This window comes from Scardinius erythrophthalmus (genome assembly GCF_964197995.2).
Source record: "Scardinius erythrophthalmus genome assembly, chromosome: 11".
Lineage (NCBI taxonomy): Eukaryota > Metazoa > Chordata > Actinopteri > Cypriniformes > Leuciscidae > Scardinius > Scardinius erythrophthalmus.
Genome location: NC_138231.1, coordinates 31,709,377 through 31,724,936, shown reverse-complemented (window position 1 = coordinate 31,724,936; position 15,560 = coordinate 31,709,377). Strand labels below are relative to the sequence as shown.

At 37.2% G+C, this 15,560-nt stretch overlaps 1 protein-coding gene across 4 annotated transcripts in view; it reads right to left on the bottom strand.

The window, feature by feature from the left end:
• Positions 1-15,560, bottom strand: part of trappc8 (trafficking protein particle complex subunit 8) — an 80,508-nt gene that overhangs the window by 31,719 nt on the left and 33,229 nt on the right. For all 4 annotated transcript variants that reach the window (XM_081378672.1, XM_081378670.1, XM_081378671.1 and 1 more), the window contains 3 exons: positions 11,779-12,003; positions 9,504-9,612; positions 751-945 (listed from right to left, as the gene is read on the bottom strand). In XM_081378672.1, the coding sequence (XP_081234798.1) occupies positions 751-945; positions 9,504-9,612; positions 11,779-12,003 (529 nt within the window). The remainder of the gene's footprint in view (positions 1-750; positions 946-9,503; positions 9,613-11,778; positions 12,004-15,560) is intronic.

Below are 15,560 nucleotides of genomic sequence, written 5' to 3'. Positions count from 1 at the left end.
TGAGCACATTCTAGAGGTTCCATTAGCCAATCAGGAACAGGAATGCTACCGGACAGCTTTCTCCAGGTATCGCAGACTTCCTTGTCTAAACCACGTCAGAAAAAAACAGAGAAGGGTCAAACCTGTGCAACAACCAAATAACTACTTGATCTAACATAAAATCTATTGAACCGTGATGTTTACAAATAGTATAGTTTATATGATGTGCTTGGCTGCTGAAATATTTGCTAATAAGGAATACAAATAAGTAGGAACATAGCAACATCAGCAAAGGGTATTTGCATGTTCTTCCAGTTCCTCTATAATCATCCCCTACGAGGTGTTGAAAGGTGAATGTTCATGTAGTATGATAACTAATTCAATTCAAAAATCAATACTAGTCTCACGTGCACTACTGAATATTCTACTGAAGAGGCAGTGAGGCAATTCGGTCAAATCCAGGTAAAGGTCTCTCTGCTTCATTGGTTCTCTCATAGGAACAGTCAGTTTCTACAGATTTCATGAAATAAAGAGGAAAGCAAATGGTAAATAATTGATTTCAGTCCAATTAAAAATTCACTAACAAACCAAAAACGCAGCCACGGAAGGCATCAAATGGAATAATGAAGACCCTTAAGTGCATCAACACCTCAAGAGAAACCAAGAGTTTGTGTCAATGGAGCAATCAAAGCAATGGAGGAATCAAAATTTGGAAGACCAGATATACAGCACACATAAAAATGCTTAAGCAGGTGGAGGGGGGAAACGTACCCTCCACCACGGCGAGGGGGTATCTGAGGTTGTCAGTCTGGCTGTTCAGGCAGCACTGGGAGGGCTGGAAGGTGACGGGAACCGTCCCTCTGTTCGCCACAGCGACAACCCGCTCCTCCAACTCCCTCCACATCTGGGAAAGATCACGGTCAAACTCCTGGTCCAAAGAGACATGTGTTGCGGCCTGTTTCTCGCCTGTTGGAAAACAAGTCAGAGATGCAAAATGCCACTGATTACATAATGATGACATGGGCATATCTAGAATTTAGGTTCAAATTGGCTTAGATGTGTACATAAAAGTTTATATTTTAATAGTGGTCATTGGCCATTTTTATTAATCACTAACTTGTTTAAATTGTTTAAAGGCCTGTATTCATAAAAATGATTCCATGTTGTCTGCATGTATAATTGTACAAGAAAAAATACTGATTAGTAGTCGTCAAGATTTATAATATAATATAATATATATAAAAAAAAAACTTATTAAGCAAGGATGCATTAAATTGATCAAAAGTGACATAAATCTTTTCTAACAATGTAAACAATCTTCTATTTCAAATAAATATTGTTCTTTTGAACTTTCAAAGAATCCTGTGAGAAAAAAAAAAGAACAATAAGAATAATATTTTCAATAATAAGAAGAAATGTTTCTTGAGTACCAAATCAGCACATTAGAATGATTTCAGCAATACATTACATTTTAAAGTGTTAAAATAGAAAAAAAGTTCTTTACTGTACTATACTGTTGGGCACTGTGCGGGGTCTGAGATTACACTAAAAATCTGGGATTCAAAACTCGGAAATGAGCAGGACGTTTTAGGATTAAAAAACAAAGCAACATTCCAGTATGACATAAATAGTGAAGAATCTTAAATGTTTCTTATTCATTTTACAGGTTGCTAGTCAAATAAGTAAATTTGTGACATTGATTATGTGACACTTTACGGACGGATCTTTACAGATGCTCTTCTTCCACTGAAGCTCAAGACACTCTTTGGATCATTCCAAAGAATATGAAGAATATAGAGAATATGATCATCAGGTTACCTCTCACATTTCATCTCTCTGTACGAATATGACTGACAAATCATGGCAGTGAAAAAATTATATTTTGGGAATTAACCATATATAAACTCAACAGAGTTGCCTTATGTCCATTCAGCCGGTGTCTCAGAGGAAAATTGGGATTCAGAGCCTAAGGCAAGCAGAGCACTGGAACATGTTTATTTATCATTCAACACACACCAGTACATCCCCGCTCCTCTTTCAGTGTGAGATCTGGGCAAAGACTTTAATTAAATAGTTTTTCACACCTCCTCTGGCCTGTTCTCTTCACTCCAACATTCAATTCCCTGCTTTTTTTTTTTTTTTTTTTTTACACGCATCTGAGTTTTGTGATATTCCTGAAATTAGTCTTTTTGTTTGCTTCTCTTTAATTGAAGCGAAGCTCATAGCAGATATCGAATGTGGTAGTCCGTGTTCTTTCTCATTTTAAATGTCATTTATTCTGTGATGTAAGGAGCAGCTTCTCAGCACCACTCTTCTCTTTTGAAGTTTTCACTGGAAATTACTTTTTTTTAATCAGAGTATATAAATGGTGCTGTGATCATCTTTATTTAACTGTGGGCATTATGGGAGAAAGGTCATCACAACTTAAAGGGCACCTATTATGCAAAATTCACTTTTACATGGTGTTTGAACATAAATGTATGTTGGCAGTGTGTGAGCAAAACCACCGTAGAATGATAAAAATCCACCCAGTAGTTTTTTTACTATCTCAATAAATCATAAGCACTGTCTCAGAACACCCTGTTCTAGAATTCCCTCACTGTGACGTAGAAATGAGCTAAGCCCCACCGACGTGATTTGATTGACATCTGGTTTTGGCATAGACCCCGCCCTCGGTGATCTGTGTACACCATTGTTTCAACGACAGCCGGTAATGTCTCCTAAGAAGTGTAGGTGTTCTGTTGTGGGATGTAAGAATGGACATAGTCTTCACTGACATCAGAGCCACTGAAAACGCAGCGGATGGATTTTATTTATGAAGAAAAGGCACCACTTAAACTTCCTAAATACGAGATTCATTTTCTGACTGACTGTTTAGTGAATGAGGGTCAAAGTTAATCCTCAAGTGTGGATCGTTGCCTACTGTTCGCGATCCAACGTCACCTCCAGAAGTAAGTGTATTTTATGATTTTTGAGCAAATAGTCATTTCAATCGATGTCAGCCAGTTCAACAACAAATGCGTCTAAAGCTATTTATTGTCGTCGTCATAGGATGTCTCAACAAACAACGTCAGACAGTTTTATGTCACGTAGGCGTTTTTTTGCAGCATTTACAAATGTAAATAAATTAAGGTCTGCTCTATCTCCATAGACAGTAGGCTATATAAACGTCTATCTCCCTCCCCTTAAGAAAAAAATAAATAAATCGTTTGTACTTAGCAAACGTTATCACAGTAGTGTGTGTGTGTGTAGTTTCAAAAAATTGTGCGAACGTTATCACAGTTCGTGTGTGTGTGTGTGTGTGTGTGTGTGTGTGTGTGTGTGTGTGTGTGTGTTGCACATCCATAATGGCAAAGGGGACGCGATTAAAACTTTGTAAGTACATAAATGTATCAAATAACCATTCCGAGACGTTTAGTCCATTCTCATTCGTGTTTATTCTGTGCTTGACTCTCTTCATCATCTAGGTTCAGCAGCAAGGCGGGGGTTATGCAGCTCATCATTCATTTACACAAAACAGCTCTTTTTAAAACAGGCCCCAAAAATGACATTTTCAAATGGTTATAATAAATTAACTGTGGGATATTTTGTGCTGAAACTTCACAAATGCATTCTGGGGACACCCAAGACCAGTATTACATCTTCTAAAAAGGGGCATAATAGGTGCCCTTTAATGTGGATGTTAAAATGCCATTCGTGAAAGTTGCACTGTGCTGTTTATTCATTCAATTCAATTCAACTCACATTTATTTGTATAGCGCTTTTCACAATACATATCGTTTCAAAGCAGCTTTACAGAAAATTACAAGAGATGACTAAAATTGTGTTTGTTTAATACAGAAATGCTTGGAAAATACACCACCGTTCAGAAGTTTGTGGAAAGTAAGAAATCTTAATTATTTTGAAAGAAGTTTCTAATGCTCACCATGGCATTTATTTTATTTATTTTATATACTATTTTAAAATGTAATTTATTCCTACGATGGAATTGTTATTGTTAATTCTCATAATTATAAATGTTAAAAACAGTTGTGCTGCTTACTATTTTTTGGCGGAAACTGTGATAAATTTAAAGGGGACCTATTATGCCCCTTTTTACAAGAAGTAAAATAAGTCCCCAGAGTATGGAGCTTATAATATGACAAAATGATTTGAATTTGAATTGTGTAAATTTGAATTATTGACAAGTATAATCTAACAAAATTTAATTTTATGTGGAATTTTAAATAGTTCTGAATTTGATTTCTTTAAACGGATATTGAACATTTGAAATGTTTTTAATGGCTTAATTTTATGTATTTTCAAACAGCTGAGTTTTTTTTTAGTTCTGAATTCTTAGACTGCAAATATCCAGTTTTAAAAAAGACAAAGTTTTCAAGTTGAAGGAGGAATTCGGAACTTCGCGGAAAATTCATATCGTACAGAAAGTAGGTCACAGGTCATCCACAGGGAAGAGTAGAGGATCTCAGAAAAGTCGAACGGAACATTTTGGCTGCACTGCAATAGTTTTCTGACGCAAATGTGGTGGTGCTTCAAGAGAATCCGTCTATCATTCCTTCAGTCGTTTTTTGATTTAATAAAAGTAGAGAAATTAGAAAACAGCTTGATATTAGATTTCTAATATTCTAATAAAAGTCCTCCTGCTGCTGCAGTTGCAGGAGCTTACGAAACTCTGTGCAAAGAATCACATTTATTGCAACAAGGCTACATTTCATTTTCTCATCAAACAACTAGACTAACGAATGGCTCGACACAACGGAAGAGCCTAGACCGGGCTTTCTTCTGTGTAGACCAGCAGTTCTTAAGTGCCAGGGGGTCCGTGAAATAATTTGCTATAACCTACCATAGCCTATTTTCCGGACTGTAAAGTCACGTTTTTTTTTTATCATGAAACACGCTGTGATTTATTCCAAAGTGACTTAATGCATTTAATAATGCATTTAACTTCGTTTAAATAATCTAAATGTTGACTTTCAAAAGTAGGTGCGCCAAGAAGGCTATTCGCTGTATTTTGGTTCAGTTTTGGTGTGCGCCAGAAAGATCTTCAAGGAGACGTGCTAAAGCAGCGCATCATGTTGTTTTATTTATTTATCAAAGGCATGACATTTTGTAGTCATTTTGAATGTACACAAATAAAAATATACATTTTACTGTTTCGAATGAAGTCATATTATCTGTATGACTAAATGACAGAGTATTAAGTTATTTCCCCCCTGCTGTGGAACAAAATTTGATTTAATCCAAGTGATGGCGCTGGCGCATCGCACACTCACACAACATAGTATCAGTTCTGGCATTGCTAACTTGACATCGCAGCCTGTTCATTATCAAAATAAAACACAGTCAACCAAACATATAAAAAGTTATTCTGCTTAATTTAATTGGTCTGTTGTAGCCTACAATATAAAGGGCAAGGCTGTGCCGCACAGTCCTACTTGTTATTCCAAACATTTCCCTTGCTGTGAAGATGCTTTAGCCTATATGTGTATATTGGGCCTCGATGACTGAAGTATGAAGCCTTCTTTATATTAATAGTTAGCATCCAAATGTTACATTGCAAATATGAAAACTTTGGACCGAATGAGAGATGCGCGAACTCAACATTGGCACAGTTTTAGTTTCGATTAAAATAAATTTGTTTAGGCTTGGTGTTTAAAATTGGCTAAATGTTGTTTGTAATAAAGGGCACAAAAGGCTATTTTTATAGGCTAGGCTACTATGTATATATTATTTTATTATACATGGCTACTTATTTTTCATTCTTGTTGTTTTCTGCATTCGTTTAAGGATTTGTCATACAGTAAGGGAAAGTAAAATACACATAGCCTACATGTTAATAGTGTTTATAATGTTAATGTTGTATTTTATTTACCGGTCTTTTACACTATGGCTAATAGGCTAATAATAAAATGCAGTATTATGTGACGCACGCGCGTTTCTCTCTCAACGTGATCAGGTGTGACTTGCACTCATGAATGCAACTTATTTCCTGGCAAATAGGTCAGTTAATTTTTATTTTTTTTTTCATTACAAAATGCATAGAGTGGAGAGGAGATCATTTGGGCAAAAAAACAAAAACATTTTGTGTTCATTACCCCCACCCACAATTTTGGGCTTAATCACTGTTATTATTTAGCCTGGCTAACATCAGATCTCTTCTCATTGAGACGTGGTCTGGGAACCACATGTTCGAAACATCACATCGAAAGGTAACTTCGCGTCTGCTGCCATGTTGGATCCATAGATGGATCCGCATAGACGCATAGACGTCGTCATTGTCTTGCTGCTCCCTCCCCGTTCTGTGATTGGTTCCCTTTTTAAGGGGAAAATCTGGTCCATGGTGTCCAGGCTTCCTAGCAGCGTGAATAAAATCGCGCTGCGCTCAAGGCAGCATGGGGAAACCCAGGCTAGTTACAGGGGTTAAAGTGAAAAAAATTCCTGAGCCTGAACTTTTTTTGGGGGGGGGGGGGGGGGGTGGAATACTTATTTTCAAGTATTACAGCTGTATCTTAATGGCATCTTTTTATGAATGAAAGCCAGTATCACTAATATTATAGCTACTGATATCTCATGAAAATGATTTCCCCAAAAATTTTAAACGTTAGTCTTCAAAAAAATAAAAACTTTTAATTTAAGTGAACTTAAGACAATCGTCATTAAACCCATAATACATCATATGTCATATTTATCTGTACCATACAGAAATTGAATAAGGTTATAAAACAGTCCGCACTGCATAAATTATAAATTAAATATAAATTAATCCTTATCAAAGCTACAAGCGTTCTTTAGTCAAGAGCAGTGAGTAATTTTCTCTGCTCCCTCTGTTCTTTAGGTCAACTTTACTGACAGACAGAATTAATGGCTCCTGTCACTTTAAGATCTGCCGCTGTTGACAGGATCTCACATCTCATTCTCTCTACCATTTAAGATTTTATTTAACTCATTTAAGACTGTTCTTGTGATGATACTCGACAAAGAGGACATTCTGGCATAAATGTGTGTGTTATTGTTCGTTCAAGCGCGAAAGAGAACTCGATACTGGCGCGCATCTTTCTGTGCGTCGTACGTGTCAGGACATTCACTGAAAGCGCGTTCTCTTTTGTCTTGTCGCGCAGGAATGGTTCTAAAGCATTTGCGTGAATAAGAGCGTGATCATAACCCTAGCTAAATGATGTCAGAAAGAAAGAACGGATGGATGCTGCGTTAATTGCGTTAAATATTTTAAAACGTTAAAGCTGGACAAAAATGAATCGCATGCGTTGACGTTGACAGCACTTTTCATACATTGCTGACAGAAAATACTGCGGTTTGAAGTAAGCTACACAGAATGTTCTACATTTAATATTTATCTAACACAGTCTGAAGTTACCCATTATCCTGACCTGAGCTAATTTCCTGAATCAACCAACTAACATCTCCTTTCTTTCTTTTCATCCATAATGACATTAGCCTGTTGTTGTTTCTCGCGTTTCATCACTAACTGTGTCGCAATCTATTTTTTTATAGTCTATGGTCGCAACGGCTATACCTGCGCATTAGAACTTTCAGTGAACTAATTTTACAGGCTCGGTCCTGCTCCTCTGTGGCAATGACGGCGTGCGGTTAAAAATCACAACAAACGAATTTGAAAGAGGGGGGACATACACCCCCCCCCCCCCCCTCGCTTTCACCGACGACGCTAACGTATGGATCTCAATCACACGGTGTTGCCAGGACCCGCCCTGCTCTGCTTCTGATAGGCTTGTAACGTTAGTTAGAGCAGCGATCCTCTCATATCATTGGTAGGTGAAATCAATTGACTCGAAAATATTGAACCGCATGCAAGTTCCCAATTTTTTTTCCCCTCACGGCCGCACGCCGGAGATCCGGCATGGTGCCGGAATACTTTAAGCCCTGTAGTTATTATTAGGGGGTCCTTGGAAATTTATTTTGGTGTAGACAAATTCACTCATGGCTAACTCATGTAAGAGAAATATAGGCTAGGCTAGTATTATAAGTGTTTATTTCATAAATATGAATGTACCTCGCATCTCCCGGACACTAGCCATTAGTCTACTTCTTTGGCCTATTGTGTTTAGCTGGCCAACTCTCAAAATCTGTGTGGAAAAGCTGTGGGACGCACAGGACAGTGCGGAGAAAACGCACAATGGCTTTGCTTTGGAAGTTTTTTTATTTTACTTTTTTAATTATTATTATTATTTTTTGGAAGTTTAGTTGGCAGAGAAAATAACACAGTTTTGCTTGACATCAATTGATACTCAATATTAATGAAATAAATAAATGTCATGTCAGAGAATGCACAAAGCACATCCTTTTGGGATATAAATTATAATACATTTTAATACAAATAAAACACAAGGCCTATATCATATAACTCAGAAGATTATGTATTTTAATATCTCTGACAGTCAGTCTGAATGACAGTTCATGCGTGAACATTAGGCCTATTATATACCCAAGTCAATGCATTATCCTTTCCTTTTTGTATTGGTGTTTAAAATATTTAATTTGCTACTAATTAAATTGATTTATATCTTCATTTCTTTTTTTAACTTACTGGGCGACCATGCATGCTATGACAGCCGTCATTTAGCCTACCCTTCCATACCCAGCTCTTGCAAAGCATAGGTGAATTTCTATCTACACAAAAGAAAGCCCTGTCTAGGCTCTTCCCCGGTACTGGTTGTGTCGAGCCATTGGTTAGTCTGGTTGTTTGATGAAAAAAAGATTAAATGTAGCCTATACATTTTTACTACGTAGTTGCAATAAACGCGTTAAGAATCCATTCAACTGAAGCAGCGGAGGACTATTATTAGAATATTAGAAATCTAATATTCAAGCTGTTTTCTCATTTGTCTACTCTTATTAAATAAAAAAAACGACTGAACGAATGATAGACGGATTCTCTTGAACCACCACCACATTTGCGGCAGAAAACTATTGCAGTGCAGCCAAAATGTTCCGTTCGACTTTTCTGAGATCCTCTCCTCTTCCCTGGGGATGACCTGTGACCTACTTTCTGTACGATCTGAATTTTCCGCGGTTTGAATTTTAGAAAACTGAATTTGAAGTTCCGAATTTCTTCTTCATCTTGAAAACTTGAATCTGTATTTTTTAAAACTGGATATTTGTAGTCTAAGAATTCAGAAAAAAAAAACAAAACACAAAAAAAAGCTGTTTGAAAATAAATGTCTATAAAATTCAGCCATAAAAACATTTCAGTTCGTTAAATTTCAAATGTTCAATAATCGTTTAAAGAAATCAAATTCAGAACTATTTAAAATTCCACACAATATTCAATTTTGTTAGATTACAATTGTCAATAATTCAAATTTACACAATTCAAGTTCAAATAATTTTGTCATATTATAAGCTCCATACCAGAGAGTGTATCTGAAGATTAGCTTCAAATATCCCCCAGATATTTTTTATTGCATGTTAAAATTGCCACTTTTTTTATTTCTGGTGATCTCTCCCTTTCTTGTGTCTGTGAATGAGTGAGCCACACAGAGGGTTCTTACCTTCGGCGAGTCTGCGTTCATGGCCGAAGAAGACTCGTGTTTGTGAGCTGTGCAGGCAGGGCAGAGGCAGCTGCGGGAGGGAGCTCTCACCGGTCGACTGACTCATGCTCTGAGGGCAAAAGGTCAAAGGGTCATAAATATCAACATCATTTGAAAAACGCCTCTTCTTTCCACCTACAAGTTGTACAGTCATCCACAGAGTTCAGAGTACCTTCCCTTCAATGGATGTCTTCTGATTGGCAAACAAAGGTCATGTGATCCCGAAAATATAAAAATAAAAGCTAATTCAAATATTAATAAACACTAATAGTAAACTAAATGCTAATGTATAAACACTAAAATACCCATTCCCAGTCTCATTTCACTTTAATTATGCAAATTTGTTACAAAAAAAAAAAAATCACATATTGTATCAGTTAAAGCAACACTAAGGTCGCCCTACAGGTTGGAAGTGGAATTGTCCATTACCGCTGTCGTAAATAATTTCGCTGCCGGCAGCCTACCGTCGCACACACGCTCGCTGTTTATCTAGCACCGGCTTTGGAATGAACGATGTCCACAGACAAGGTAGAGTATGTTGCATGATTTCATGAAAGTATGATGTACTGCGACATCAGAAATGAAGAAAAACTAAATAATTTGTAGTTTTCTTATGTCTCATTCGAACTACAGAAACGCGACCCGGTTTGGCAAACTTGCATAGTGTGGTTTAGCAGATATAGGGCCGCAAAGCGAATGCAGAAGTGCCATTCACCCTGTTACGACTTGATGAACCACTGATACGATTTTGGAAACATTATTTTAAGGTAAAAAAAATGTCCTTAGTGTTGCTTTAACTGCATGGATAACTTTGCCGTTTATATGAGAGACTGATTTTTTTACACAACTGTTCCTGGAGTGGTAAATCGGCACCATAAAACTCCCATTAAGAAACGAGGCAAAGCAGAATGTTGTAATTTCCTCTTGTTATGTATTCGGCGCAGTGCTTGAAGGTGATGGAGTTCTGTGGACCAGAACCACCCAAGGACAGAGCGCTGATGAGACAGACTCAACCAAACGATGACGAAAGAGCAGTCTCGCACAGACACAGACAGTTAAACTCAGGGCTAAAGTCTGATTGTGCTGGGGAAAAAACTGGGTCAGTGGCTTAGCAGAGTCTAGCTACTTTCTGAGAGCAAAATAAAAAAATGTAGCATGGTTCAATGTGAAAACTGCTCTTATCCTATGACTGAATGGGTAAATAGTAAAAATGGCATGTGGTGTAAAAATGGGAGGGATGAGGGAAAAATGTATATTTTTCTTTACAAACATGTGTACATAATTATTTTTAGAAAAGTTTCTGAATATGCACTACTGTTTTCTTTTTTTCTTTTTTTAAAGAAGTCTCTTATGTTCACCAAGGCTGCATATTTTTGATTAAAAATTAAGTAAAAACAATAACTTTACAGTTATTGTAACAGTTTAAAATAACAATTTTCTATTGTAATGTTTTAAAATGTAATTTATTCCTGTGATGCAAAGCTGAATTTTCAGCATCATTACTCCAGTCTTTAGTGTCACATGATCCTTCAGAAATCACTCTAATAGGCTGATTTGCTGCTTAAGAAACATTTATTATTATTATCAATGTTGAAAACAGTTGTGCTGCTTAATATTTTCATGTAAATGTTTGGATGATTTTTTCAGGATTCTTTGATGAATAGAAAGTTCAAAAGAGCAACATTTATTTGAAAAAGAAAACATGTAACATTACACATGCATTTACTGTTACTTTTGATCAATTTAACGCATCCTTGATGATTAAAAGTGTTATTTTCTTTTTTTAAAAATGAAACAGTAGTGTATATTCCAAGGTAAAAAAAAGTCTTCTGTACAAATATCATTAATTAGTAATTCAGAAATGTCATTAAGCTTTGCTGGTTGCACTACATGACTTTGATTTGCTAGACAAAAACTTGTATATAAACAAAACTACCTAGCTTATTATTATATTCTACTTAAGGTTTTCTTTTCAAGAATGTCATCCTTTTAATGAGACTCCTAACATTTTTTACTTTATGAATTGTGAACAGATTACTATAAAAAGCTAATTTTATCAAAAATCAATTTTGATTTCATCTTGGCTAAGTTTTAAATAATGTGATACCTGTGTCTGTGTCTGTGTGTGTGTCTGTGTGTGTGTCTGTGTCTGTGTCTGTGTCTGTGTGTGTGTGTGTGTGTGTGTGTGTGTGTGTGTGTGTGTGTGTGTGTGTGTGTGTGTGTGCGTGTTGCTAACCTTGTACACATAGAGGTATTCCCTGAGGAAAGCAGCCTGCTGTACAGCCGACTGTTTGCTGTCGTTGATGAGAATGTGCCGGAAGGCAGCCACAGCGTTTTCCGGCTGCCGCAGAGTGAAGGACTGCCGGCCGATGGTGAAGTTGATGTGATCTTCAGCCAGTGTCCAACCTTTACCTTTATACACCTGCAAAGCCTGGCAGTAGCACCTCAATGCATGTCTCTTCTGTAACACAGAGAGAGAGAGAGAGAGAGAGAGAGAGAGAGAGAGAGAGAGAGAGAGAGAGAGAGAGAGAGAGAGAGAGAGAGAGAGAGAGAGAGAGAGAGAGAGAGAGAGAGAGAGAGAGAGAGAGAGAGAGAGAGAGAGAGAGAGAGAGAGAGAGAGAGAGAGAGAGAGAGAGAGAGAGAGAGAGAGAGAGACTTTAAAAAAGCATTTGATTCAATTTGGCATGATGGTCTACTGTACAAAATCCTAAAAACTGGCATCGGCGGAAAAACATTTGACATTATAAAATCTCTGTACACCAACAGCAAAAGTGCGGTGAAGATCGGTAACCACAGAACCGCGTTCTTCAATGATCTGGCATCAGCGCTAGAGAGCTCTACTGCGCCCGGCCTCACTCTACAGGGGTCAGAGGTCAGATGTCTGCTGTACACGGATGATCTGGTCCTGCTGTCCCGCACACCGGAGGGCCTTCAGCAGAGCCTGTCCCTGCTGGAACAATACTGTCACGACTGGGCCCTGACAGTCAATCTGGACAAAACTAGAGTCATGGTGTTCCAGAAGAAAGCCCGATCTCAGGGACACAAACACTAGTTCATATATAAAGGCCAGGTCCTGCAGCACAGCTCTAGCTACAGCTATCTGGGCATCGACATCAGCGCTTCGGGACGCTTCGGTCTGGCTGTGAAAACACTCGGTGAAAAGGCTCGGAGGGCTTTCTATGCTATAAAGTCACGATGTGGACTCTTAAAATTACCCATTAACCCTCTGAGGTCGGCAATCACGCCGGCGTGATCTGCTCGCTTTTTTCCAAATCAGTTGAATTGAGACCCGAAATACTCTTTTGACTTTGATTTTACAAACAGGTTTCATACATCAATCGATTCTGTTAAATGTGTATTATTTTTGTGTATACTCACAATAAAAACAAAGTGTTGTGCTTTTTGCCAAATAAAGAAAAATAAACACGAAGTGAGTTCTGCCTCCTCTCTGTCAGTGTAGTCCATTCTGAAACGCGTCCGAAAATGAACCATAACTCAGCGAATACTCAGTCAAACAGGCATACAGGCATGAAGCTTGAATTCTCTTCTTTTAAATGAAGTATTTTTTATAAAAAACAAATATTCACAGTTTATGTAATATGTATGCAAAGAGAGAGATGTCAGTCGTTCTCATCTCAGCTAATTAATTGTTAATGTGCTCCGCCCACGGAGAGCGCGCGCTATTCAAACGCAAATCTGAGGCGATCCAAACAAACCTGTGAAACGCCCACATCAGCTGGATAACACACACCGCGAGTTCACTTTCAGACTTATGTACTTTACGATGCTGTGAGGAATAATACTATCTTGATAATAATCCTGCAAAAATGTACCTCAGAAGTTCTGGAAGTATCATTTCGAGGAGCAAACGGATCCCGCTGAGGAATTAGGTCAGTTCTGTTTGCTTTGTTCTAATCGGAATGAATGAACGCAAAGATGCGTGCTGTTGTTGAGCTACTACAGCTGGCAAAAATACTGTTTTAATATGAATCGCGAATACAAAGAAAGATTACACTGGAAATATTGTTACAATTTTAAATGTTGTTGTAATTGTATAACCTTAAAAAAAAAAAAAAAAAAAAAAAAAAATTATATATATATATATATAAGGATAGATGTAAACAAAATCTTAAAAGGTCATTATAAGCCTTCTCTTTAAATAATTGTATTATGCTTTATTAGTGACACATTCGGGAAGAGAATATATTCCAAATCTGAAAATACAGTATGAGAACAATTAACTGCACAATTACTAGAAATGTTTACCTTGGATATTGTACAATTTGCAAGCAAAATTTGTGGAAAAAACAACAAACCAGTTATATATTGTCCTTGCATTCTTGTGGCTCAGTCACACACCTGAATGAAAGGCTCATTACGTATGCAGCCTCATTATGCGGGCCCCATTGACTCTGCAGGTGTGAATCACGCCCATCCGCATATGGCCTTTCCAAACAAAAAGTGTTTTACAAGATTTAAATCAATGTATTGTGTTATGTGAATGATTAGGCAGGATGATTTTCACATAATTTTGAAGAAAAAAATCTAGGCAACGACATCCATTCGTCAAAAGTCTTATTTACATATATTTAGAATGTGTTTTATGGCCTTATTTCAGAAACTTTAGTTTTTTGTTTTTAAAAAAAAACATGCATAAACATTATTCTCTCAAAAATACAAACATGTACATGCAAGTTGTTCACATATTATGGTAGCCCTGTTTGTGCTAAATAGAGTGAATTTACACATTTGCCATTAATATGTTTATAAGCAACTGAAAAAAGCACAAATGTCAGGGCATGTCAGAACATCTCAAGGACCCCAAAAACCCCTCAGACCCCAGAGGGTTAAAACCTGGATAAAATTATATAATTCAATAATAAAACCAATTCTTTTATATGGATGTGAAATTTGGGGACCAGTACTAAATTTAAAAAATTGGGATAAAACATCAGTAGAAAAATTACAATTGGAAAATGGCAAAAATATTCTCAGGGTTCACAGAAACTAGTCCACTGCCGCCTGCAGGGCTGAGCTGGGCCTGTACCCGCTGAACATCGAGATCCAGAAGAGATGTGTTCAGTTCTGGCATCATCTCCATCAGTCTGACCCAGAGTCAGTCCAATATAAAGCCCTCCGAGCCAATGAAACCTCAGCAGAACCTCATCCTCTGAACACACTCGCTCTCCAACTCGTCCATCAGAATATACTCCCCATCAACCCCAAACCTATTATTAACGAAATCCACAAACATCTAAAAGACACCCATGATGAATCACTAAAAGCACATTTTGCCCTCCAGAATAAACTCCAATGTTACTCGACCCTCAATAGAACCACTAAATTGGCCAGTTATCTATTTATTAAACATTTTAAAGAAAGACAAATCCTCTCCAAATACAGATTAAGTGACCATGATTTAGAGAGAGGAAGACATAGACAAACATGGACAGAGAGAGAGCAGAGGATCTGTAGACACTGTGACTTACAGCACATCGAGGATGAGGAACACTTTCTGCTCTTCTGCTCTAAATACACCAGTATAAGAGAAACCTTTCTGCCCAGATTTGAAACCTTGATTCCATCGTTCTTTGAACTGAGTGACACTGAGAAAATGTTCTTCTTACTGGGAGAAGATGATAGTACAGCTGCACTAGCGGCTAAATATGTGTTAGCTATTCACAACGCCAGAGTCAGCTAATTGTCTAGAGAGACCCACTGTATTTATTCATTTATTAGGATAAATTGTGTTTATTTATCTATTTATTTATATTTACTATGCTAATATATGACATGATCTATACATATATGTTTTGTTTGTTTGTTTTATTATTTATATATAATATGTTGATGCTTTGGCAACATTGTGACATTGTGTTACACAGTCATGCTAATAAAGCTCATTTGAATTGAAAAAAATTGAAATTGAGAGAGAGAGAGAGAGAGAGAGAGAGAGAGAGAGAGAGAGAGAGAGAGAGAGAGAGAGAGAGAGAGAGAGAGAGAGAGAGAGAGAGAGAG